This window comes from Sylvia atricapilla, chromosome 2, assembly GCF_009819655.1.
Source record: "Sylvia atricapilla isolate bSylAtr1 chromosome 2, bSylAtr1.pri, whole genome shotgun sequence".
Classification (NCBI taxonomy): Eukaryota; Metazoa; Chordata; class Aves; order Passeriformes; family Sylviidae; genus Sylvia; species Sylvia atricapilla.
The window spans coordinates 47,231,744-47,255,078 of NC_089141.1; the positions used below are offsets into that span (position 1 = coordinate 47,231,744).

The window sequence follows — 23,335 nt, forward strand, 5'->3', positions numbered from 1 at the left end:
AGCTGTTGGTAGAAAGCCTGTTGATTGAGTCTGCCAGATAAAATCTCCTCTGTGTCCTGTTAGTAAAATACATCACAGCTACTAAGTAAATATACTTTGTTAAATTTCTTCTGGCAATAAAAGTTTCATTTTCATTTATTATGATTTTTACAACATAGGGAATGTGCTGATTGCATTTTGAAAACCAGCACAGTCACTAATTAAATAATTTCCAAGATCAAAGTAGAATGCAGCATCAGTATTTATATTAAAGATCTTATCCAAAGCCTTCTGAAGCTACTAGAAAGACTCTTAATTCAATTTGGCTTCAGGTTTGGGAGTTTTGAGAAGCTGCTGTTGCTGCCAGCAAGAATAGTGGATGGCTTGAAAGTTTGTCCAGGAATAGTAAAAAAAAAAAAAAAAATCAGATTATCAATTTCAGACTCAGAATTTTGTTTTGCAGTTAATTTTCTTGCATTCTGTGCAAAATAAATGTAAAATCATCCAAAGCACAGATGTTTCTCTGTCTCCATTTCTCAGTGTTCACAGCTTACGCTGACGAGCATATACTCCTCACAGAGTAGGTTCAGCCTGTTTATGACCCACAGTGAAGTCTGTAATAAAAAAGGGGGTGAAATTGACATCCTGTTCTTTTGTTTAGGTTTTCATTTGGAGCAGCATCTGAGTGAAGTTGCTTTACAAACAGCTCTGTCAAGCTCTTCCAGGCATTACGCTGGTCGCTCTTTCCAGATATTCAGGGCCCTAAAGCAGCCCCTTTCTGCACACGCATTGTCTGACCTCCTGTCAAGATTGGTGGAAGTTATTGGAGAGCATGGAGATGAGATTCAGGTATGCACGTGTAAATAATGCTTATTAGAACTGTTGATTCAACCATTTTAACAAGGTGTTTGGGAGTCACGTGATGAAGAGTAAAATGTGGCCGTAGAAAAGGTTACTTCTGAGTTTGCTGGGTTCTTATGTACCTTATCTAAGCCTTCATCAGGCTGTTACAATCTTACATAGCTCTAAAGAGAACAACTAGAAAATTTTACTAATTGTCACTCAAAATGTAATCTTTGTGATGTCCATTTTTTCAACTTCATTAATTTGGGCTTAAGGAATCCATCATCTGTCTGGTGATGTAATCTCACAACTTGAAGCAGACACCGTCTCATTCCTCAAATGTTAACATGTTTAGGAGTAAAGAAATCTGCATCATCCATAACAATACCAAGCTTACGCTGACTTAATTCAATACAGACCTTTCACAGCAGTATGATGTTCACTCTGTTTAGCTAAACAGACTGAAATCTTTACGATTTACAATCAGAGACTATTTATTGCAAGATTCAAGATTTAATAAAGAGAAATCATGGCTCTCAGTAAGAAATAGACTGACATCACCTCCATATTTTACTTAGGTAATGAAACTGCCACAAGATGACAGCAGTAGTCTGTCACAACTGCTTGTGTAGAATTTAAATCAGTGACCTGGAAGTCAGAGGTTCAGTGTGTCATTACTAATCCCTTGGTGAGATATGTGCCCTTCTTGCATACCTTCATAGATCATTCAGAGGCAGAAAATAAAACACACTTGTACTGACATTTTAATGTTCAGGGCAGTGGCTTTTACATGAATGGTGGGGGTTTTTTTTCAGGAGAAATTATAGGTTTTCAGTAGGTGCCTGTTCCTTTTATGAGCTGAAGATTTTTAAATGTTACTTTTTTTACTGTCTTTGTTAAAATGCTTAACCTCCTAAATTGATAGGGATATGTAATGGAGGCACTACTTACTCTGGAAGCTGCAGTGGATAATCTCTCTGACTGTTTGAAGAACAGTGATCTTTTGACAGTGTTATCACGGTAAGAATCTATTCTCCTAACTGTATTTTTTCAATGTTTCATGACATTAAGAATGCAGTTCTGCAGTCTAATAGCAAAAATTATTTTGATAAGACTGAGCTCATTTGTAACCTTCCAAGAACCAGACTATGATCATTTCTGCCAAATTTTGCCATAGTTGAAATAATGTTGATAGAACTAATAAAACTTTACAATGTGTTGTAAATTCTACCTTGCTGCCATTTGGCTATAACCTACTTTAACATCCTTTAAAACTACTGTATTTTTGCACCTTTGTGTCATAAACCTGAAAATGTATCTGAGAAGGAACATGGGTTTTGTAGTACTGGTTTCATACAGCGTGTCATTCTCAGGAGTAAATGATCATGGTATGTTCTCAATAAAACTAGGGAGAATTTTGTCCCCTGTAGACATGGATTTTGCTTGATGTGTTTTATCTTTATGAAACCCTTGGCATGAAAGTAGACTTTTGTACATGGAGGGAAGTCACAGACTCCCTCTGTAGCATGGCTGTTGATAGTACTGAAGGAAATAATTATCTATCTCACTCCTAATAGTAACAGCAGAATAGATTTGGTTTTTTAAATATTGTTTAAAAGTTACTGTGCTTTACCTGCAGTGCAAAAATACTAGGGCTGTCATTTCTGAAGCTAGCAGGCAGGGTGCTGTGCCATGGCAGAACCCAAGGAGTGCCTTGGGACCGAGTAGAGTGGGGTAATACACTTCTACTTTCTAACTAAGAGCTGTTTATCTTTTCTTTAGTGCACATTTCAGCAAAGAGCAAGATGGAACAAAGAGTAGGAAACAGTCCAGAAAGCAGTGGGATTCAATATACTTTACCCTGACACTTGTTTCTAGGATAAGATTCTCTTCAAGTACTATAGACCATAGAGACTCATAGTGTATGAGGTGGTAATGGGATCAGAGTCAGGAATTAGGTGTTCTCTAGGGCAGACTTCCCTAGCATGTATCAACACAGCATGTTGCTCTGTGCAGATAATTGATGGGTATTGTCTGGATCATCGCATGGTAATCCATGAGGAGGCATTAGTCATTGAAATTGAAGCACCTACACTTGCTGTAAACCATCTTGAAGAGATGTTAGGATACAGGCAGGGTGGGATACAATGACGACAAATTTTCAGAAGGACCTTGCCAGGCAAGAGCCTGGGCAACCAAGGAAATGACAAGTTTCTTGAGGATAATGGGGTGTATTTGTAGTTCTGCTTAAGATATGCTGTATTTTTGCCCACAGTTCTCACATTACCCAGCAAGCAGTTGTGCATTTGCCTGCCAGCTGTGCCAAGTTCAGGGCTTGCTCCACTGATGGGCACTTTGAAAGACCAAAGTTGTTTTCAGTTCTGCCACTGTCCTATTGAGAATTGTCAGAAGTCACTTCACAGCTCTGTATTTCTTATCCCCATGTCATTCTTGCGTATGTAGACTGTAGCTATCCTGCTCTGGTTTGGTGCAGTGCCATGGGAATCTCATCTCTCTGTAGGCGTGAGTCTGCCTTCTGGAAAAAAGAAGGCAGGCTACAATAGATGGTCTGATGTTCTACTTCTCCCATTTAAATATTTATTTACAGTCTGATAAATACTTAGCTCGCATCTAATATGTACCCTTTCCAGCCGTGCATTCACACAATGTAATGGATGTTATAAATCTTGGTTTCAGTTCATCTTCACCAGATTTAACGTCAAACACCAAACTGACCGCAAACCGGAAGAGCACGGGGCAGCTGAACATGAATCCTGCAAGTGGCAACACAGCCACTGCTGAGCGAAGTAGACACCAGAGGAGCTTCTCTGTACCCAAAAAGTTTGGAGACGTGGACAAGTCCTCAGACCCACCACGCAGTGCCACACTAGACAGAATTCAAGCATGCACCCAGCAAGGCCTGTCCTCTAAAACAAGAAGTTCATCCTCTCTGAAGGACAGTCTCACCGATCCATCCCATATTAACAATCCAACCAACCTACTAGCCACCATCTTCTGGGTTGCTGTGGCTTTGATGGAATCAGATTTTGAGTTTGAGTACCTAATGGCACTGCGGTTGCTGAATAAACTTCTGGCTCATTTGCCCCTAGATAAAGCGGAAAACAGGGAGAAGTTAGAGAAGCTGCAAGGGCAGCTGAAATGGGCAGACTTCTCAGGCCTTCAGCAACTACTCCTGAAAGGATTCACTTCCCTTACTACCACTGACCTCACACTCCACCTCTTTAGTTTGCTGACACCAGTGTCTCGAATATCCATGGTGGATTCCTCTCAAGCTATAGGTAAAACCATTATGCTTTCCTCTCTTTCAGTTTCTGTTGCGTTGACATTTGGTGACAGACCTCATTTCTTTCTCTTTGAATATAGTAGCGTAATGTACTTTTGCTTTGAGCTGGGTGAGCTGTTTTTGAAATTTCATAGAAATAATGACCTGTTTCTAGAAAGTGAATCCATTTCACAGTAAGGTTTTGGAGGAAAGAAATCATGTATTATTTAGCATTTAATTTCTAGGGCTATAGCAGCATTTAAAGTTTTAAACATTTAAGGAGATACTATCAAAGCTTATATTACCTATTTTGGTCAGTTTTTCTGTTCAGTTGTTTTCAGACTATGTCAAACTGCTTGATTTTTAATTAGTATTTTTTAGTATTTTCTCTAAAAATATAAGTGTATTAAAAACCCCTCTTGTACACTCTTGATAAACTACAATAGCACAATAGTGAGTGAGGAGAGAGAGAGGCCTGGGTTATAAGGAGATAAGATAGGATTTTGAAATTCCCCATTATTTAGCTGAGGCTGATGCCATTTCTTAGTTATATTTCCTGAAGAGAGTTTCTGCATTGTTCCAGATTTTTACGCTTCTCTTTTGGTCAGAAGTACAGATACTAAGACAATTGTCCAGGGTTTACAACTAAATCATAACAAGCCTAGACACAGGGTAAAGGGATGAATGCTATGAACAGCCTGCCCATCTCTAAGCACCTGTGCCTCTGTTCCAGTCTTTGGTTGGGCAGTTCACACATGGAATTGTTGTGACAGTACCATCTGGAGGTATTCTTTCATTTTCGCTGAATACAGAGGAAGGGTAGGGAAACCATGATCCTACTTTCAGCAACTTGTTTAATTACGTAGAATAAGAAGGAATTAATGGTTAGAAAATTATTTTCATAGAACAAATTCTTTCTTTTCAAAAAGCAGATTGTGTCCAGGTACAATTAGTTGACTTCTGAGCTCCCACCTGAACTAGAGCAGCTTTTTTTATAGCCCTCTGTTACAACTGCTGCAGGTATTTCATCAAGTACCTTGAGCTATGAGTTGGCGCAGAAGGGCTGAATCCCAGTTCCAGACAGCACTTAAACTAATTACAGCACTTGGAACTTGGTGCATTATTATTACCTTGAACGGTATAAAACAGTGGAAGCTGTGCCTGGCAGCTGACCAGAACAGTTGTTTATGAATCAATACTCCCTGAATTTCTTTTTGTGTTTTAGCAGCTGTAGTAAAAATGCCACTGGTTAAGACTGTCAATAAGCCAGTTAAGTGGAAAAGATAAAAATCATCTCTAACAGGAATGTGCAGTAGTGTTTGCAGAAATAGGCTCATGCTTTACAAGAATATTGTTGCCGAAATGACATACTGGATTTTCAAATTAAGGCCCCTTTAAGACAAATGTGGTTGGCCAGTGGTGTGACAAACTTGACAGGATTTGTGTGAGTTTATGGCTAATGTAATATTGAAAGTATGACCTCCCATGAAACGCCAATTTAAAGATCACTGTGGCTCTTGCTGTCCAGAATATATGTTTTGTTCTGTATTTTCTTTTTTTAGGATTTCCACTGAATGTTTTGTGTCTGCTGCCCCATTTAATTCAGCATTTTGACAGCCCAAACCAGTTTTGTAAAGATATAGCTGAAAGGATTGCTCAGGTATCAAAATCATTTGCTGTTTTGTACATCCTCAAACCCTGTAAATGCAGTTGCTTTGTTCTTGATATGTTTTGATGTTTATATGTAATTAGGTCTGTTTGGAGGAGAAGAATCCCAAGCTGTCAAATCTTGCACATGTCATGACCCTTTATAAAACACACAGCTATACCAGGGACTGTGCTACCTGGGTAAATGTGGTTTGCCGTTACCTTCATGAAGCATTTGCTGATATTACTCTGAGCATGGTTACATATTTGGCTGAGGTAAGTTTTCAAAAACTTTATACTGTTCTAACTCTTCTGTTGCCCAACAGCCCAAAGAGATGAAGTGTGCCAGCAAATTACTGAGAGTTTTGCATCTGTTATTTATAATTAAAAATTAAAAGCAGAAATTGGCAGAAAAAAGCAGAATTATTTTAAAAAATCAATATTGAACACTAAAACAAAAGCTGATACATCTTAAAGCAGATTCCTTCATCAGCCAGTTGGATTTTTCACTGTGAAAGTGGGAGGAAACTGGACATATATTTAGATCCCATTGAGGGAAATGAGAAGACTGACTCCGCGGTGGTGTTCCAGCATAGTAAGATACCATCTGCTGTATAAGGATCTGGTTCTTGATACGAATTTGTATGCATTTCTCTAATGCTGAATGATACAATCTTGCTGCAAAGGTTTTCCCCTGTTCATTGTTTACTCCTGATGTTTTTCACGTGTGGAGTATAGTGCTGATGAATGCCGTGTTGTTGCTGCGGGTCCAAGGTTCAGTTCTGCTCTTCAGCATAAGGTTGCTTGGTATTCTGCCCCCCGTTGTCAGATCACTTTCAGGACAACATTTTCTTAGAGTTCTCAGATTTATCCCTTCCCTGCTGAGTTGCCTTCAGTCTCCCCTCTCATCCAGGGAGAAGACAGTTCTGTATTCACAGAATCACAGAATCATTTTTAGGCTGGAAAAGACCTTTGGGATCATCAAGTCCAATCCCAAACCTAACACTGCCGAGTCCACTACTAAACCGTTTCCCTCACTGCCACATTTACACGTCTTTCAAATATCTCCAGGAATGGTGAATCCACCCTTTTCCTAGGCAGCCTGTTCCAATGCTGGGCAACTGTTTTCATGAAAAAATTTTTCCGAATAGTCAATCTAAACCTTCCCTGGCTTGACTTGAGACCATTTCCTCTTATACTATCAATTGGTACTCTGGAGAAGAGGTTGACACCTACCTCTCTACATAAATTAACTGGCATCTGCCAAAGGATCTATAAAAAACCCTCAGGCATCCTGATACTGGCTATTCACAAATTTTCAAGAGCCTGAAAAGCCAAGTGCTGCTCCCACGCTCACTTAAGGCTTCAGAGCAAACTCAGCCCTACTACATCAGGCTGCAGTTCCACCTTGCTTCCACATGGAGGCTCTAAGTAAACAATCACGTGTGATCTTAAGTGATAGTGAAAGCCATTTACTCTTCTGTAGGAACCTTAAACAGGACCTTGAGGTTTCCCAATCTCTTTTCAAGTCCAAATACTCTGGAGACCTTTTAGCTCTTCAAATGAAGAGCTCTTCATGACATTGAACCCTCCAGAGTCAAGTGTCTTCTTCACAGTGGAAGCTTGTATTCCTAATCAAAAAATGCAATTAAAACTATATTTATAATAAAGAAATGCTATAAAAATGTAAGTGTTTAAATTCTTTCTCCTTTGCTTTCCCAGCCATAAGAAAGGGGTTGCCCCTCTCTTTTCCCTTCTGTGCTCTCTGTACAGTCACTAGTGCTGCACCACCTCCACAAAGGCCATTGCTCGTGATCCTGCTCCCCTTGAAATGGGTTGAGATGTGCATGTGGAGACTCTTTTCTGCCCAGTTTCCCCTTGCTTTGGCACTACCTACTGTATCAACAGCCAGCCAGGCAGCTTTTTTACTGTAATTAAGACTCATTCCTCGCATAGCACCACCAGCAGCAGGATGACAGTTGTAAGCACTGATTTCCTTTCTCTGTATTTACGTTGAGTTCAGCTCTGTTGAGTCATGTCTGGAGAATATTTATATGGGCAAAGAGTAGCTGCCAATCTAGTGGTGTAGCAAAAGACAAGAAACCATCTTATTCAGCCTGATGTGGCCTTGAATTGTTTGGGGTTTTTTCCAGCTTTCAGAACGTTTCCTGTTTTCTTCTTAGTTAATCCCCAGGCCAGGATAAACAATGTGCCCCTGTCTTCTGTAAACCAGCTGTGGGATATACTGTCAGTTGGTAAAGCCAAATAGGTTAACAGCCCCACTGGGCGACCTGCACTTGAATGTTAAAGCCATACACAGACTCCAGCTTTAACAATACTGGTTCAGTCCCCAATGCTTGGGAAAGAGGGAAATTGTGAGACAGACAGTGCTTAAGAATAGCAAAGGAAATCATGTTGCAAGAGTGACCCTTCCAGACAGAGGTGTAGCTTCAGAAAGAGATGCTGGACCACGAATTAAGGCTGTGAAAACAAATGCTCTCTTCCAGCGCATGGTAGAAATTTCAGTTATTGCTGTTCAGATAAAATTTTGTATTTAACCTATTCAATAGCAGGTCATTGCTTTACATCAAGGGGTATGATTCTAGCACAAAATAAAACATTTAAGCTCTGTTATTATCCAAATCTTAGAGTGACAAATAGTGCTTCTTACTTAGTGTTACATATGCTTCATTCATGAAAAATTATAATTTCTTCTAGAAAACTACTGGGAGATCTCAATCTACAGATGAGGAAAAATCACTATTCGGTAGTGCACTATCAACCTCCAAACCAAAATCAGACCAGCACATAAACATATTATTGAAAGCTTACTTTAGGTTTATGCTAGATTTTTACAGATTAATTTTTAAAATTTAAACTTTTATCATGACAGCACACTTATTCTAGGAACATATCTGAATTGGCATGGTGAACTGGTGACTCATTAGGTCCAGGTTCATGCTCAAATTTAAGTAACTAATGCTATTAATAGAGAAGAATGGACAAGAATCCCTAGTGCATAGTAATATGCTTATGGTAGATTTTTCCACCTCCTCCTTGTTAGATGGAGGATTGCTTGTGATAAAAACATAAGCATTTATAACCGGTTCAAAACCAAAGAATCAGTAGAATCTAAACCATCTGTATTGCAAGGGGAAGCATGTCCTAGATAAGGCATTAATCTGAGTAATGCCTTGTCTATCAGACATGGCTTTTAAAATGCCCTCTTTCTTTCCTCAAAACATTTGTTTGACTGCATGGCATTGCCTCAGAGCTGAGTATCTCTTCACAGCCCCTGTCAGATTGGGAGGGGCAAAGGGAACTGTCTCCTGTGGTAGCAGCCCAGGCAGCCCTTGAAAGAGAAGACTCCCTTCTCCACTTAGTTCTAGGTTAGTTGTTGCTTCAGGAGAGGGGAAAATGTTGCTAATGCAGTGTGGATTCCTGAGCCCAGATACGACCACAATAGTTAACACACAGAACAAGAGAGGAATCCACAATTCTTCAAAACAGACCATATGTCCAAGAGGGAAAAAAAAATATTAAAAAAAAAATTCTGAGAACAGTTGTATTTCTTTTTACAAATACAGTGGAAACTCTTTGTCCTGGCATTCTCTTATCCAAATTGCACCAAAGGCATGTTAAGGTTGCTACTTAAACAGAAATACTCTTTCTTACTGTAAATTCATTATGTATTTAAGGACACACTTGGACTACCAGCCACCACATATATTCATCTGAGCAAGTGAAAACTGACACAGTCCACAAATATTTCAGGTTTAAGGGCCAAGAGCTGTTTCAGTCAACAAATTCTTTTGACAACAAACTGTAATGGAAATTACAAACTTTCAGATATAAGGTTCCTATAGCAGCTTTCTAAACGGCAGTTGAGACAAAATACCCATTATTTCCCAATAATTCCTTTTGCTATCTCAAAAGGGATTGTCTGATGCAGTAGCCTCAGTCAGAGAACAAAAAAATTATTTCTGTAATCCAGATAGTTTCTTCTAATCCTACACTGAAATGATATACTGGCTGATGTGCTGCATCACATAAACTATTTGCATCACATAAACTAAACAAGGAATCCAACTTTCCATTGCAAGAGCCTAACAGAAGGCAAAAAAACCCTTAGCAATCCTGTTTTGAAGAAGAATTGCTAAGCACATATTCTCTCTCAGTAAAGATATCTGAGGGGCTGAATGTGTATATGGGCTGAATCAGGTTGCCATGTAGTATCTTTAATTTAAAAATTCTTCCTGTCTGTTTGTAGGGGAATAGATAATTATAATGAGTTCACTTTATTGTGCTGTTAATGGAATTTACTTGTTTTGTTTTATGAATCAGTAATTGCTACTTAGTTTTGCTGGTGAAAAAATCAGAAGATAGATTTAGTGGGATAAAATAGGTTCCATTTGCACTGGCATGAAACATTCTCATTCAATAAAAGAAGAAACCTTATCCTTATATATCCTTGGAAAGATATCTAAAAAATTACTAAAGTCCACTTGGATAAGAACTGAAGTTTTTCTCTCATGGAAGGCAGGAGATAGCTAAGATATTTATTAGCAAATTTTTTCTAGAATCCAGTAACTCCAATACCCAGTGTTAGAACTTCTTTGTCAGCCTGAATTGGGAGGATGGTGTCTAGTATTAAGGCTCTGATAACCTCCAGTGAAAACGTTTGATTGCCTCTGAAATTTGTGGGGTGGGACAGTGCCTGTCACCAGTGAAAGAACATGCTGCCTGCCAGGAAATTTTCAGCTGAGATATTTCACACATATACAAACAAATCTTGGCTGTCCCTACACCTCTGGAATTACTGTCACACATATGTATGAGTACAATTGCATTTCCAAGGTTTATTGTGGTATTCCAGGATCTACACTCAGGTTTCTGAAAATTCCAGGATTTAAATCAAGCCCTTCTTTGTATTACTCTCTACAGTAAGAGTCCAGGGACTCCACCTACTCCTAAACAGAAAATGTTTCTTTGGCACTTACAGCCAATGAGCACTGGCAGTGAAATATATTTGATAAATATTTATTGATGTCTGAACAGTAGTAGTTTTGTTTCTTCAGTAAGTTTTCTTTTTTCTCACTGACTTCCAGCAAATGTAGACCTAGAAAGATCCTCCCCTGTTTTTATTGGATGTGCTTATCCAATTACGGTGTAAATTTTACTTACCACTTTACTCAATTGCTGAATGTGTTTTCTGGATAAGTTAGGGCAGGCATATATAAAATAAAACAGGCTGGCATTTGGCTCCCAACAGAAGCTCTTTCTTGTTTCATGCTTGTATCATCCTCAGTTGTGAAATTATTGTAAGATGGCATTGCAAAATCAATGAGTGAAGAGAGATGAAGAGTTGTGAAACCAGTAGCTTTTTACTTAAGAAGAAATGTCTCAAATTTTTGTTATATTCATTTTTCTTTTAACAGCTTCTGGAAAAGGGCCTTCCTAGTATGCAACAGTCCCTCTTACAGATGATCTATAGCCTTCTTAGTTATATGGACCTGTCAGCTATTCCTGTGAAACAGTTTAACATGGAAGTGCTAAAAACCATTGAAAAATACATACAGGTAAATACCATATTGTTTTTATACTAATATAGGAACTTAGAAGCATTTACTATCATAAGTTGATTTTCTCTGTGAGAATTTAAGACTTGATTAACAGAGAGGGCTGCAAGTGTCTAGTTTGGTTCAAAGTTTGTAAACATCCTGATGTCTCATAGGCTGTATATCCCCAGAGAAGATGCTTGGCTGTGTCTTCACTGTGGGGAAAGGTTGGGCTTCAGCCTTGGAGTACCTCAGAGCAATCTTAATACCATTCAAAGCCTGAGTGACCATTCTTTAATTATTAGCACAAGGAGGATGTGGCAGAAGCACTTATCTTCAGAGACCTCTGTACCTAATTCTTGACAAGTGAAAAATACATGGGAGTACTAGGAATTCACAGAGGTAAAAACCTGTGTGAAGTCACCTTTTTTATTAAATGGGGATTCTGCTATGGCCCTTATATTTATTCATACTGATTAAGACATTCAGGTAGTAGATTTTAAATCCTCTGCCAAGATGGCTTTGTCCACAGGTCTCCCACCTTATGGGCAAGTTCCCTAACAGTAACACCTAAGGCAAGTCTTGGTCTCTGATGCTGAAATTATTATGCAGTTACACACCTTGTCACTGGCCAAGAGAGACAAAGAATAGAGATATTCTGTTCTACATTTTAATTATGTGGTAAAAATGCAAATGTAAAATGTGAATAATCTTGAATGTGTGTGAATCTTGCTTTCTGTTTGCTGAGTAAATATATTATTTCTAGAGCATTCACTGGAGAGAAGCCTTGAATATCCTGAAATTGGTAGTTTCTCGTTCTGCCAGTTTAGTTCTACCTTCCTATCAACATAGTGATCTTTCAAAAATGGAAATACATCGGGTGTGGAACAGTGCCTCCAAGGAGCTACCAGGGAAGACTTTGGAGTTTCATTTTGATATTTCAGAGGTATTTTTTGTAGTTTTGCTACTGAACACCTTAATTCTGACTTCTGACTGGGCTGTTTTACAGCAGTCTTTATCCTGCAGACCCTTGTAACTTTATAGAACTGAATGGTCCTAGTGACTTTAATAGGGAACTCACTTTATTGTTAAGTAGCTGCAGAATTGCTTGCAGCATTATAGATTATTTCATATAGATAACGGTGAGCTGCTGAGGTTAAAAGGAAATACAAGTGTGAAAAGGCATACGGTACTATTTGCTTTCCTGTCAGCATAGTTCTGGAAAATGCTGAGCATCCTATTGACAATCCAAGAAATTATTTCAATACCTGTTGGAAAGAGGCCAAAGTGTTCAGCACTCTTAGGAAAAGAAATCAAAAATATGCAAGAAGTGCAGATTTGAAATTAACTCCATAAGCTTTCTTGGGTTTTTGCCGGTTCTTATGTCAGGAACTTGTGTGGCAGTTGCTTTGAGCATTATCTATCCATGAACATAAGCCCTGGCTACTCAGTATGGCAGTTGCTACTCAGACATTCTCAGAGGAAAATAAGAAGCATACCAATGATGTGAAATTTGCTGCACTCCTTGTTCTATCCCTGTATATTATCTTCAAAATAATCTTTTCCTCCAACTGAAGCAATAATGGCTCTTCTAAGTTCATGCTGAAGCAGGGTGCTACTGAATAATTCCTCTCTGTTTAAGACTCCAATTATTGGGAGACGGTATGATGAGCTGCAGAGTTCTTCTGGGCGAGATGGTAAACCCAGGGCAATGGCTGTCACCCGAAGCACTTCCTCAACCTCTTCAGGATCCAACTCCAATGTCCTTGTTCCTGTGAGCTGGAAAAGACCTCAGTACTCTCAGGTAGGTAGCCCACTATTCATTAGCAAGTTGCAGTCAGAGCAGCTGAATTAGCACATGCTTGGGTCCTTAAATGCCTGTGCCCTCTGTGAGCTGTGCAGTGCTCCTGGCTGCCTGGGGCAGTGGCAGCACAACATCTGACCCGGTGTGCTGAGTGTCTTTCTTGGACTCCAAAATGGACTGAGTTATGTCCGTCTTCTATCCCGAAGCTGTTTTTCTTTCAGCTTGCAGGAATGCATCTCTTTAAGACCTCCTAAGTCTAGGTCAGATTTGAGTAAACACAACAGACAAGCTGAGTTATTTTCAATGGGAGCAGGTAGATAGCTTGTGCGATTTGTAAAGTTGTTTCCTTGGGAAATTCAATAAAAAGAAAATTTTCCTAGAATTGATGTTTGATTACCTTAATGATTTTGGTTATCTTCCAATTAAAATAAAGCCATGCAAGAATAAACTTAATTTTTGTTCTTTTCTCTTTTTTTGATATAGCAGGTTATATAGCAGTGACTCAGACCCAATTCTACAAAAAAAAAAAAAAAAAAAATGCACATGCTTAATTTTAGGCTTCTGAACTGTATTTTTGAAGTGGTGCATATGATCCAATGTTTCCTTAATATACTCAATGGAATTTATAGACTGATTTAAATATAATAAAAGCAAAATCATTAACAGTTATTTTTATGTTTCCTTGATGCATAGTTGCTCTGAAAGCAATCCTTTGAGCATTTAATGACTAATTCTTTTGTTGGTTCCTCCTAATTAAAAATTGCTAATGTATGTTTCTAGCCACAGGGAGAATGGGTGGTTAAAAAAAATGCTCACTTGAGAAACATCTTGTTTTCTAGAAAAGGACAAAGGAGAAGCTGGTGCATGTCCTTTCCCTGTGTGGTCAGGAAGTTGGGCTGAGTAAAAACCCTTCAGTAAGTGTCCTTGTATTGACCAGTTTGTTGTTCTATCGTGTCCTAAGCCTTGAAAGCAAAGAGCTGTGTTTCCCAAAGTTGCTGACCAGATTTGTATAGTGTTGAAGTCACTGCTGTCATTATCTGTACTGGCCCAAGCTGTGTTTCTCAGCAAATGGACCAGGGAGTGAATGGCCCTTTCACTTAATTAGATTCACTTTGAGAGCTATGTGTGGTTTTCCTGGGAGGATCTGTGATGCTGAAGGTTTTACTTACGCCATCTCAGTGGGTAGAGAGTAATGACCTCTGTATTACCAACCCAGAACCTTTATTAAATAAAAAATTAAATTACAGAAATAATATGGGAGGGAAAAGGGAATGTGTGTCTGATTTTTCCATTAGACACTAGTTCTGATGTTACTCTTTAAAAATTAGCATTATCTGGTGCCAGGAAAAGGGTGATTGATCACCCAAGGTGGGAAGCTCTTAAAATATTTATTAAATATTTTCTGCAGAAGAAAGAAAAATTTCTGAATGCTTTTGAACATGATGTATGTCACTTGTATTATGGAGAACAGGTCCTTTGTTTCTGCAAGAAACTGTTTAATTTTTGCAACTGTATTGCAGATACAAGTATACTCAGTAGGAAAGAAAAAAATATAGCTTGTATTTTCTAATCTTGACATATTTTTAACAACTTGTTAACTGGAGAGGTTTTTAAGTGAACTTACTATATCATCCCCTTGACAGTATTTTCTCTGCTAAGTTCCCTGAATTTTGTCCCTATATATGTCTATAAACATTCAGGCAACATCAATCTGCAGCCATTAGGAGGTAGCTGTAATATTCTTGGATGTGTTCCCACAGTATGAAGTTGTTTCTTTGTACAAGTTTAATCTGAAGGCACCTGTCCAACATAAATAATAAAGAGTGTTCTAAAAATACTCAGTGAAGGAATTAGGTGTGTACTGGAAATACAGTCTTCTGAATAACCAATTAGAGCTTTTAGGAAGAAACAACCAGAGGGAACAGTTTGTAACAAAAGGAATCCTTTGAATTGTAGGTGATTTTTTCTTCCTGTGGTGATTTGGATCTGATTGAGCACCAGACGAGCTTGGTCTCTTCAGAAGACGGAGCAAGGGAGCAGGAGAATATGGATGATTCAAACAGTGAACAACAATTCAGAGTCTTTAGGGACTTTGATTTCCTAGATGTTGAGCTGGAAGATGGGGAGGTACAGTATATTTTCTCTGAAACAGCCTTTTTTATTGAAACACTTATATACTCCTTCTGCTAAACACTTCTCTTCCTGTAACATAAAACTTTAACTGTGTAACTCTAAACGTACTTTTAAGTTCAGATTATTTACGATCTTCACTTAGTGTTTTTTTTCAGTAGCGTACCAGTAAAAAGACTACCACACCCTTCCTTTCTGAATCTACTTTAGGATACACTGCAAAACTGGTAGTGGAAAAGAAAGCCTCTGTTCTAGTACCTTTTTGGTGGACTTATTTTTAAGTGAATTTATTTTAAATACAATTTATAAAGATTTAAATTGTTAAGAAATTAGATATATTTGCTGATTAAAAACTTTTTAAATGAAATTGTTCCAAATCTGTTGGTTCATAAGAAGCCATCTGAAACATTAATTCAGGCCTTCAGGCTGCTGTTATTCCTGCAACTGCCGATGAAATCACTTAGAGATGTACCTTCCACTCTGCTGAAGTGTCTGTGATTTCATCATTTCATGCAGGAGGTAAACAAAATCCTAAGCAGCCAGATCAAGTCTTGACAGGTGAAGCCTGTCAGCTTACCTTGAGCTGAAACTGCTGAAGGGAAAAATTTGAAGAACTTAAAAATTTTAGGGGGCTACACCCTTTAACCTTGCTAATATCAAACTTGGGGTATTTCTTTCTATTGGATTAGGAAAGACCAAAAATTAATATCCATTGCCAAACAAGTCTAACAATTTTGTTATTAGTTCAGAAATTGTTAGTTCTTTTGAAGGACTTAAGACTCAGATGTTCAGCAAACCTAGAGTTTAACAACTTATCATAATCTGGACTTGTTTTTAACATGAATTCTCTCAGTCATCACTCTTAGCCCTGAGAGGAGCATGTGTGCAGGAAGAAATACTCATTTTTCTACCTATTTGTATTACAGTAGTAAAATAATTTTAAGATAAACATAACACTCAGTTGTGAACTCACGTACATCTGGGGGGTTTTTTTTTCCAATTAAGGGAAAAGATGAAGGAATGAAAAAAAAATGTCCCAAAGTTCTTATTTTTCCAAGTCAGGAATTTCTGTATAAAAATTAGTAATCTTGGCTCACAGCTGCCCATGACTTTGCTAAGGAAAAAAAAAATTAAAAATCCAAAAGGGTAGTTGGCAGCAATGGTTGAAAATGCATTAGACAAATATTGAAGGAGCTTCAAGGTTCCAAACAAGGATGAATGATAAAACAATAATGCCAGTTGTTTGGCAAAAATATACTGGCTGCAGCAATTTCTGTGTCCTAAATGCTTTCTAGATATTACAAAGATGTAGGACTGCAATTTGGCTGAGGATCACATGACAATTTTTTTGTCCACTGAAATTGAGGAATTTCTTCTTTCTCTTCACCACTTAAAACCATATAGAGTGTATATATATTGTGCAGAACAATTCCTTTTAAAATACATTTACTTTCATGGACTATGACTCTGCAAAGATTTATTTTATACATGTGGCCAATTCAAGACTGAGGCCTGAATTAATTGATATCCTAATAGTCTTAAGTTGGTCATGAAACAGATATTTAGCTTCTCTAGTTTTATGTGAAGTAAAATTAAAAATGTTGAGTTTCACTTAGTGGTTTTTAAATAGCCGTGGATTGTGTTTCAAAGTTTAGTTCAGACTTGACTTACTACTGCTTTAAAAATAAATTCAGACCTGGTGTAAAAGGCTATTTCTCTAACGACTGAGCTGAAACTGTAACATTTACATCATATCTGAGTGTAGAATATTCATAAAAATGAAAAAAGAGTGTTAGAAAACTAAAGCTAGCAAAAGCAACTTCAAAGAAGTGTTTATGATTTTAACAGACTTGGATCATCCCCAGACCATAAGGTATATTTGTATGAAATTTCCTAAAGATGTGAAAGCAAGAAATAGTTATTTTGAGACTCAAAAGGTAGAGCTGAAGTTTCAGTGATAATATTTGTTAAAATTGTAGGCAAATGTTTGTCTATGATGTCTTTAATGCAGTGATTTTACATAGATTCTTTCTATTTGTTTTTCTATCTGTTATATCTGCTACCCAGGAACTTCAGGTAAGAGTACTACTTGAACTCAGATGTGCCAGCATATGTTATGCCTTCTTGCAAATTTATATTGTAGAATAACATCATAGTTTTGCTGTTGCCTCCCCCCTTCAGTGTGTGCGTAGGTGAGTGTGTGTGTGCTTGCATTTCTGACAGGTGCTTCGTTTTATGTCGTGCATTAGAAATATTTTTGAGGTCTTTTTCAAAAATTCTGCTTAATTTTAAGTTTGTTTTTTGACATGTTCAACAGTCTTCATAAATTTTAAAATACCTTAATTCTAGTATTAGTGTTTTTCAAACTGAGCCCTTTCTCCATGTGATATCTTTGTACGTGATTAAGGTGTAGAAACTTCATTATTTATAGAGTTTGGGCCATTTGTTTGTAGGAGCAAATTATATATAATTTCTACCCTTTCTGTTGTGGCTTAGTGTCTCCTGTTAGCAACTTGCTAAGCTGATGTCTGAGATCTCTTAAGACAGTTTACATTATTGGTATCAGACTGAATTTAATCAAATAAATTAATTAATCTCTACAGCCTAATTTAATACAACTGTATGGTCCTACCAACTTTGCTGGACTCATTTACCCTGTGAGGAGAACTGAAAAGACACATCAGTCATTGCCAGTTTAGAATCTCAATTTTAAATTTGTCAGTGTATAGAGAGAACTAAATTATAGAGAACTTAACGAGTTGTACAAATAATACAAAGATCAGTAACCACAGAATTTTGCATATCTGTTTCTGATAGTTTGTACATCAGTTATTATGCAAACACAACCCCCAAAAAAATCATTGTCTCAAAATGCCTGCACTGTAAGAGATATCCATATGGATATCCATATGGAAATAGTGCCGTACTGTGTAGTTCCACAGTACCTCTGCCTATACCCTACAATATTTGAGTGTTTCCATTAATTTTGCATACTTTTTCAACACAGTAAGGATGAAAACTTGTGTGAAACAGGTTTTGCATGATTCTTACTACCTCTGTGGAGGAGCTTTACTGCTCTGCCCCACAGAGGATTACTTTCCCTTCTGTCTCTCCTTTCCCCTGGGCTGTTGTAAAGTTTCAAGTAGCTGCAAGGGCACATCTGCTCCTTTACCAGAGGGTGGTGACTGTAGAAAGTTCTCTGTGGTAGCTGCTGGCCAGACACACTTAGAATGTGACTGTTTTCCACCAGTTTGTCACTGGTGACTTTTCAGATGGGAGGTGTCTTTGCTCCTGCTGTAGATAAAAATGAACAGCCTCTCAAATACATCTTTGCTAGACTATAAAAATAACAACTCCATAGACACGTGCTGACCTTTTGTTTAAATTCAGCATGGTTCTGGATGCCGCTGTAGCAATCCAAAGGCTGAGTTACAGTGTTTCATCTCTTTTACCCTTTCCCCTCACTTTTAATTCACCACCCCTTCTAACAGCATGCACTGGAAGTGTCCTTTTTATTTTTCTTCTTTTTGCTGTCTTCCTTTTTTAAGGCATTGCAGAATGAAACTGCAACAGGGAATATTCCCATAGACATGGGCCACTAAATTTACTGATGGCTTTATTAGGCACCATGAGGATTAGGTTGTAATGACAGTCATCTTTGTTTGCTTGCTTATTTATGTCATTTTGTCATTTTTTTAGTTCAGTAATTGATGTGTTTTTGGAGGATGTCTCATTGCTGCATGTGTCCTCCAGCCTTTGAGGGAGAGGATGGACAACAAAAAATTGTGTTAAAATAAATAACTTGGAACCCAGCAGTCATTTTTATGATTTAAAGAGGCCTGACTTCTTAAGTCAGATGTGTTCTGTTGTCTTTCCACACAAAAACTACTATATGATACCAGTCTCAGAATGAAGACACAGGGTTCTTGCAGTAATGTGTCAGGCTTCATAACAATTTCATCTTCATTTTCTCTTCATTATAGTGCATTTCTTAATTTTAAATGTTCTTGTGAATTGCAAGGGGTGTTTTTTCCTTAAATTTTTTTTTCATCGTATTTGTTCATGAAATGGTGAGCTTTCCTTTAAATGGTGAGCTGAACTTTCCTCCTATTCAAATTCCAAAGTCCATTGCATTAAATGGTAATGATGCAAAATAAGATCAATTTGTGCAAGTTTGTTGATTGTTAAGGAGGTAGGATTGCAATTTAATTCATTGTACTTTATGCAGTTTGGTCCCCATTCAGTAAATGTCTGAGTAATCCCAAAAGGGCATCGCTCAAGTGTTTAAAATCACAACACTGCTTAAGGGACTTTACTGAACTGAGGCCTCTTTCTCAATGACTGCACATAATTTTGATCTGCATAAACTCAGGAAATAATCATAATCAATTATTTGATAATAATACTATTTTTTAGGCAGAACTATTTATTTTTCAAACTAATATTTAAAATATCACTGTCAGCTTGAATTTTCACCAATTGACTTGCTTGTTTAAGAGTGTTGCTGCTTACAGAGTCTTGTTTAAAACAGGCAGCCCTGAACCCTAAAAGGGAACATTTTTGTCTATAAATTTCCTTCCCATGTTGATGCAGGATTGAGAGCTTTCACCTAGGTAAAAAAGTACCCAAAACTGCATCTGAATACTGCTGAGGAGACCTTTCTTGCTGTGTAAGGCCCCTTTTGCCTCTGGAGGTCCATGGCAGGAGCAGCTGTGGATGTGGTCCTGCGTTTGCCAGAGAGGAACCTGGCTAGACTTAGGAGGGGAGCGAGAGATTATTGCAATCAGGGAAAAGGCATGCAGTCTACTGAAAAAATATATGAAGTAAATAAATGGAAAAAGGGTGGAAAACTAATTGTCATTTTTATACATGAAAGAAATCGAGTGATCTTTTTATCAGTTCTCCAGCCTAAGAAATGGTTACACGATTTGCTTAATGAACTCAGCTTTATGTGACCGTGTGCGGGATCAGAACTGAAAGTCTGATAAATATAAAATGTTTGGTCCATTTGACTGTGTCCTTTTTAAAATGTGAGATCACAGGCAATACTCACCAGGTTATTCCCAAAATATAGTTTCAAATCATTTGAGTAGATTCAAAAATTAGCAATATGGGCTTAGAATAAAAGTTTAAAATGTATGCTGCTTAAGATGTTACATTTTTTGTGTAAAGCAAGGATTTGTTCCAATCAACTCACCATTATGGTTATGTATATAAAGCAAAGAATCTAAAATCTTTAACCTAAGTTTTGCAATTAAGCCACTGGTAGTAACTGTGCTTCTAATACTTTTAAATATAATGAAAAAATCCTTTAAAATTGCTTTCAATCTTTTTCTTTGCATATCACTGCTCTACTGGTATTGAGGAGTGTGTATATGTGGACTTACAAAACAAATTCTTTAATTAGCAAATGCATGAAAAAATATCTAATACTGAAAAGACTGAGTGTTCATTTAACTGCCATTCCATGCTTCTGCTCTTATCCCCAGGTGAACAAACAAGATAATGCTTATTTCAAGTTTTTTACTATATTTTTACATCAAAATATTTCTGGAGCTAACTTCGATCAGGTGTTAGCGTATGAATAGTTTTATATCAAGCAGGCTGACCCTCTGTCTGATTTCAGGGTGAGAGCATGGACAACTTCAACTGGGGAGTGCGCAGACGGTCCCTGGACAGCCTGGACAAGTGTGACATGCAGCTGATGGAAGAGAACCAGCTCTCAGGGAGCACACCCAGCCTGAACAAAATGAACCACGAGGACTCAGATGAGTCATCAGAAGAGGAGGACCTGACCACCAGCCAAATCTTGGAGAACTCAGACCTAGTAAGTTGCAAAGTTGAAATTTAGGAAAAGATAGGGTGATGGGTTTAAATAAGCTGGGCTTTTAGTTTCCACTGCCCAGGTGCAATCATATGAGCTGAAATTGGTGGGTGCATTTTCCCTTATTTGCAAAGGTAAACAGGAATTTTAATGCAAAGTTTGAAACACAGGAATCATCAGATCTTATTATTTGCCTTTTTTTACTATGGGACTATTTTTGACAGTGGTAAATCTTTCTGATGTATTTAATGCTTAAAAAGTAGGACAAGACTCCAGGCTGGCAAACGGTGTCGGATTTTCATTGTTCACTTCTGGGATGCTTTTAATAAAATTTTTGTGACAGAAATGCTGAAAGAGTTGTGTCTATATACAAACTAAGAGAGCCACTGTCACTGCACTTTGAGACACTGTCTGCTTTGCATGTTCATGAAAGCAGCATGTGGTAGGATACCTGTATACTTAGTTCTTCTGTGCTTTTGTTGTCTTTTAACAGATTATAAATCTTTCCCCATCTGAGGATGCAAATCATATGGACTCACTTTCAACGTCATGTGACACAACCTCAGCAGACCCTCATCATTTTAACATGGGAACATCCAGCTTTGATGTGTCTTTGCCTGGTATGAATAATCTCCAGGTGTCTGAAGGACCCAAGGTGAATACATTTTTTTCTTTCTTTTCCAACTGGACTGTATTTTATGTAACACTGTTACAAATTTTTTTTTGCTTACACTTTCATAAAGGGTTCTATCTGTGAAATCAAAGTACATTCTGGCTTCCTCTGTCTAGTGGCATAGTACAATACATTCATGCACTACTGCACTTTCACACCGTTGCCTTTCGACTTACACTTTCTTCATTAAGAGATTTTATTTATTGTTTCTTAAATATGTTGCTCTATATATGCACCAAAATACTACAAGCTCATCAGAAGACAAGTTCATGAACTGGCTACAAGTTAAAACTCCAAGGCAGTATTCTTCTGTTCTTCGTGCTGAACTAAAGAGCAATATGCCAGCTCATGTGGTGGGTGTATGCGTGTATTCTCTGAAATATTTTTGTATGTGGGGACCTTTTGTACAGTTGTGTGCCCTGGATTCAGTACTTGCCTTTTGGCAGGCACACAGAAATTTTAAATTCATGACCACAATATTAAACCATCCTGGGGGTGGGGAGGCAGGATTTGCAAGGATACAACAACCATGTTCAGCAGAGTGTATTTCAGAGAGCTCTATCAGAAGATGCAGACAGAGCAAGGTTGGTAAATCGTTATCAATATGGGGATGGTTTCTTTAATTTTCTGTTCTACAGTACTTGCTCATGAGAGATGAGGTGAACCTACTCCTTTCAGTGTCTCTCCAGAAATATAATCTGGTGTTGGAGGGTATATGTGAATTAGTGGCTTGATGATACTGTTGGCTTCTGTCAGTAAAGCTTCTCTGTCATGTCTAAATTGTGTGACTTTTGCAGAAAGAGCAGTGTATGAGACTGGGGCAGAGGAAGAATATATCTTCTGTAATTGTTGGCTTTCCTTCTTGCCCTTGCCCCCTCCAAATGCAGCCATACAAAAAATTGATACTGCTAGCACTACATGTTTCAGAAGTAATGGAAACTTCTTCTGAAGAGGTCAAAGAAAAAGAGGTTGGAATTGTGCTGAATATTGAACAAATTGTTTGTGTCAGAAGTGGCTGCAGTAGGAAGAAAGAACGGGAGGAGGGAAGTGTTTGTAAGGATAGGAAAGAGGGGAACCTCTCCAAACAGTGGCTGTGGAGAAGGTAAACTCATTATCACTTGTCAAAACAACTGTTGGTAGGCAAGTAACCACATAACGACCATAAACAGCAGAAGCTGGCAGAATTTCAGTTCAGGAAGCAGCAGTCAGAACAGACACATTTGCAGGTGGTAACTGCAGCTGATCTCATGCATCCAGCTGCAGTAGCTGTTGGTGTGTACATTAGGAACTGAAAATCACAGCTTAGCAGCTCAGTGTATGTCTGGGGGTTTGGAATCTTTATTGTCAAAATCTCTTTAATGTCCCATGTGCCAATATTCGTCAAAAATGAAAAGCTTTGGAATAAGTAAGCGAAGAATGTAAAATCAGAGCAGTTTCTTGTGGAATTGACAGGCAAACTCAGCTAGTCCTGGTACAGGTTTGATACTGGTTTGAAATATAGCCCAGATTGCAACTGTTAAAAAGATAATTGAATTGGTAAGCACAGAATGCCTTTTGCCTCAAAGGTATTTTATGCTAGTATGCATACTTCTGT

At 37.9% G+C, this 23,335-nt stretch overlaps 1 protein-coding gene across 6 annotated transcripts in view; it reads left to right on the forward strand.

Moving 5' to 3' along the window:
• FRY (FRY microtubule binding protein) overlaps positions 1-23,335 on the forward strand; it is a 159,655-nt gene that overhangs the window by 114,610 nt on the left and 21,710 nt on the right. For all 6 annotated transcript variants that reach the window (XM_066313153.1, XM_066313156.1, XM_066313154.1 and 3 more), the window contains exons 42-53: positions 641-828; positions 1,748-1,842; positions 3,520-4,121; positions 5,668-5,765; positions 5,858-6,028; positions 11,191-11,331; positions 12,077-12,256; positions 12,953-13,114; positions 13,954-14,028; positions 15,071-15,241; positions 20,871-21,071; positions 21,562-21,723. In XM_066313153.1, coding sequence (XP_066169250.1) covers positions 641-828; positions 1,748-1,842; positions 3,520-4,121; positions 5,668-5,765; positions 5,858-6,028; positions 11,191-11,331; positions 12,077-12,256; positions 12,953-13,114; positions 13,954-14,028; positions 15,071-15,241; positions 20,871-21,071; positions 21,562-21,723 — 2,246 coding nt within the window. The remainder of the gene's footprint in view (positions 1-640; positions 829-1,747; positions 1,843-3,519; positions 4,122-5,667; positions 5,766-5,857; positions 6,029-11,190; positions 11,332-12,076; positions 12,257-12,952; positions 13,115-13,953; positions 14,029-15,070; positions 15,242-20,870; positions 21,072-21,561; positions 21,724-23,335) is intronic.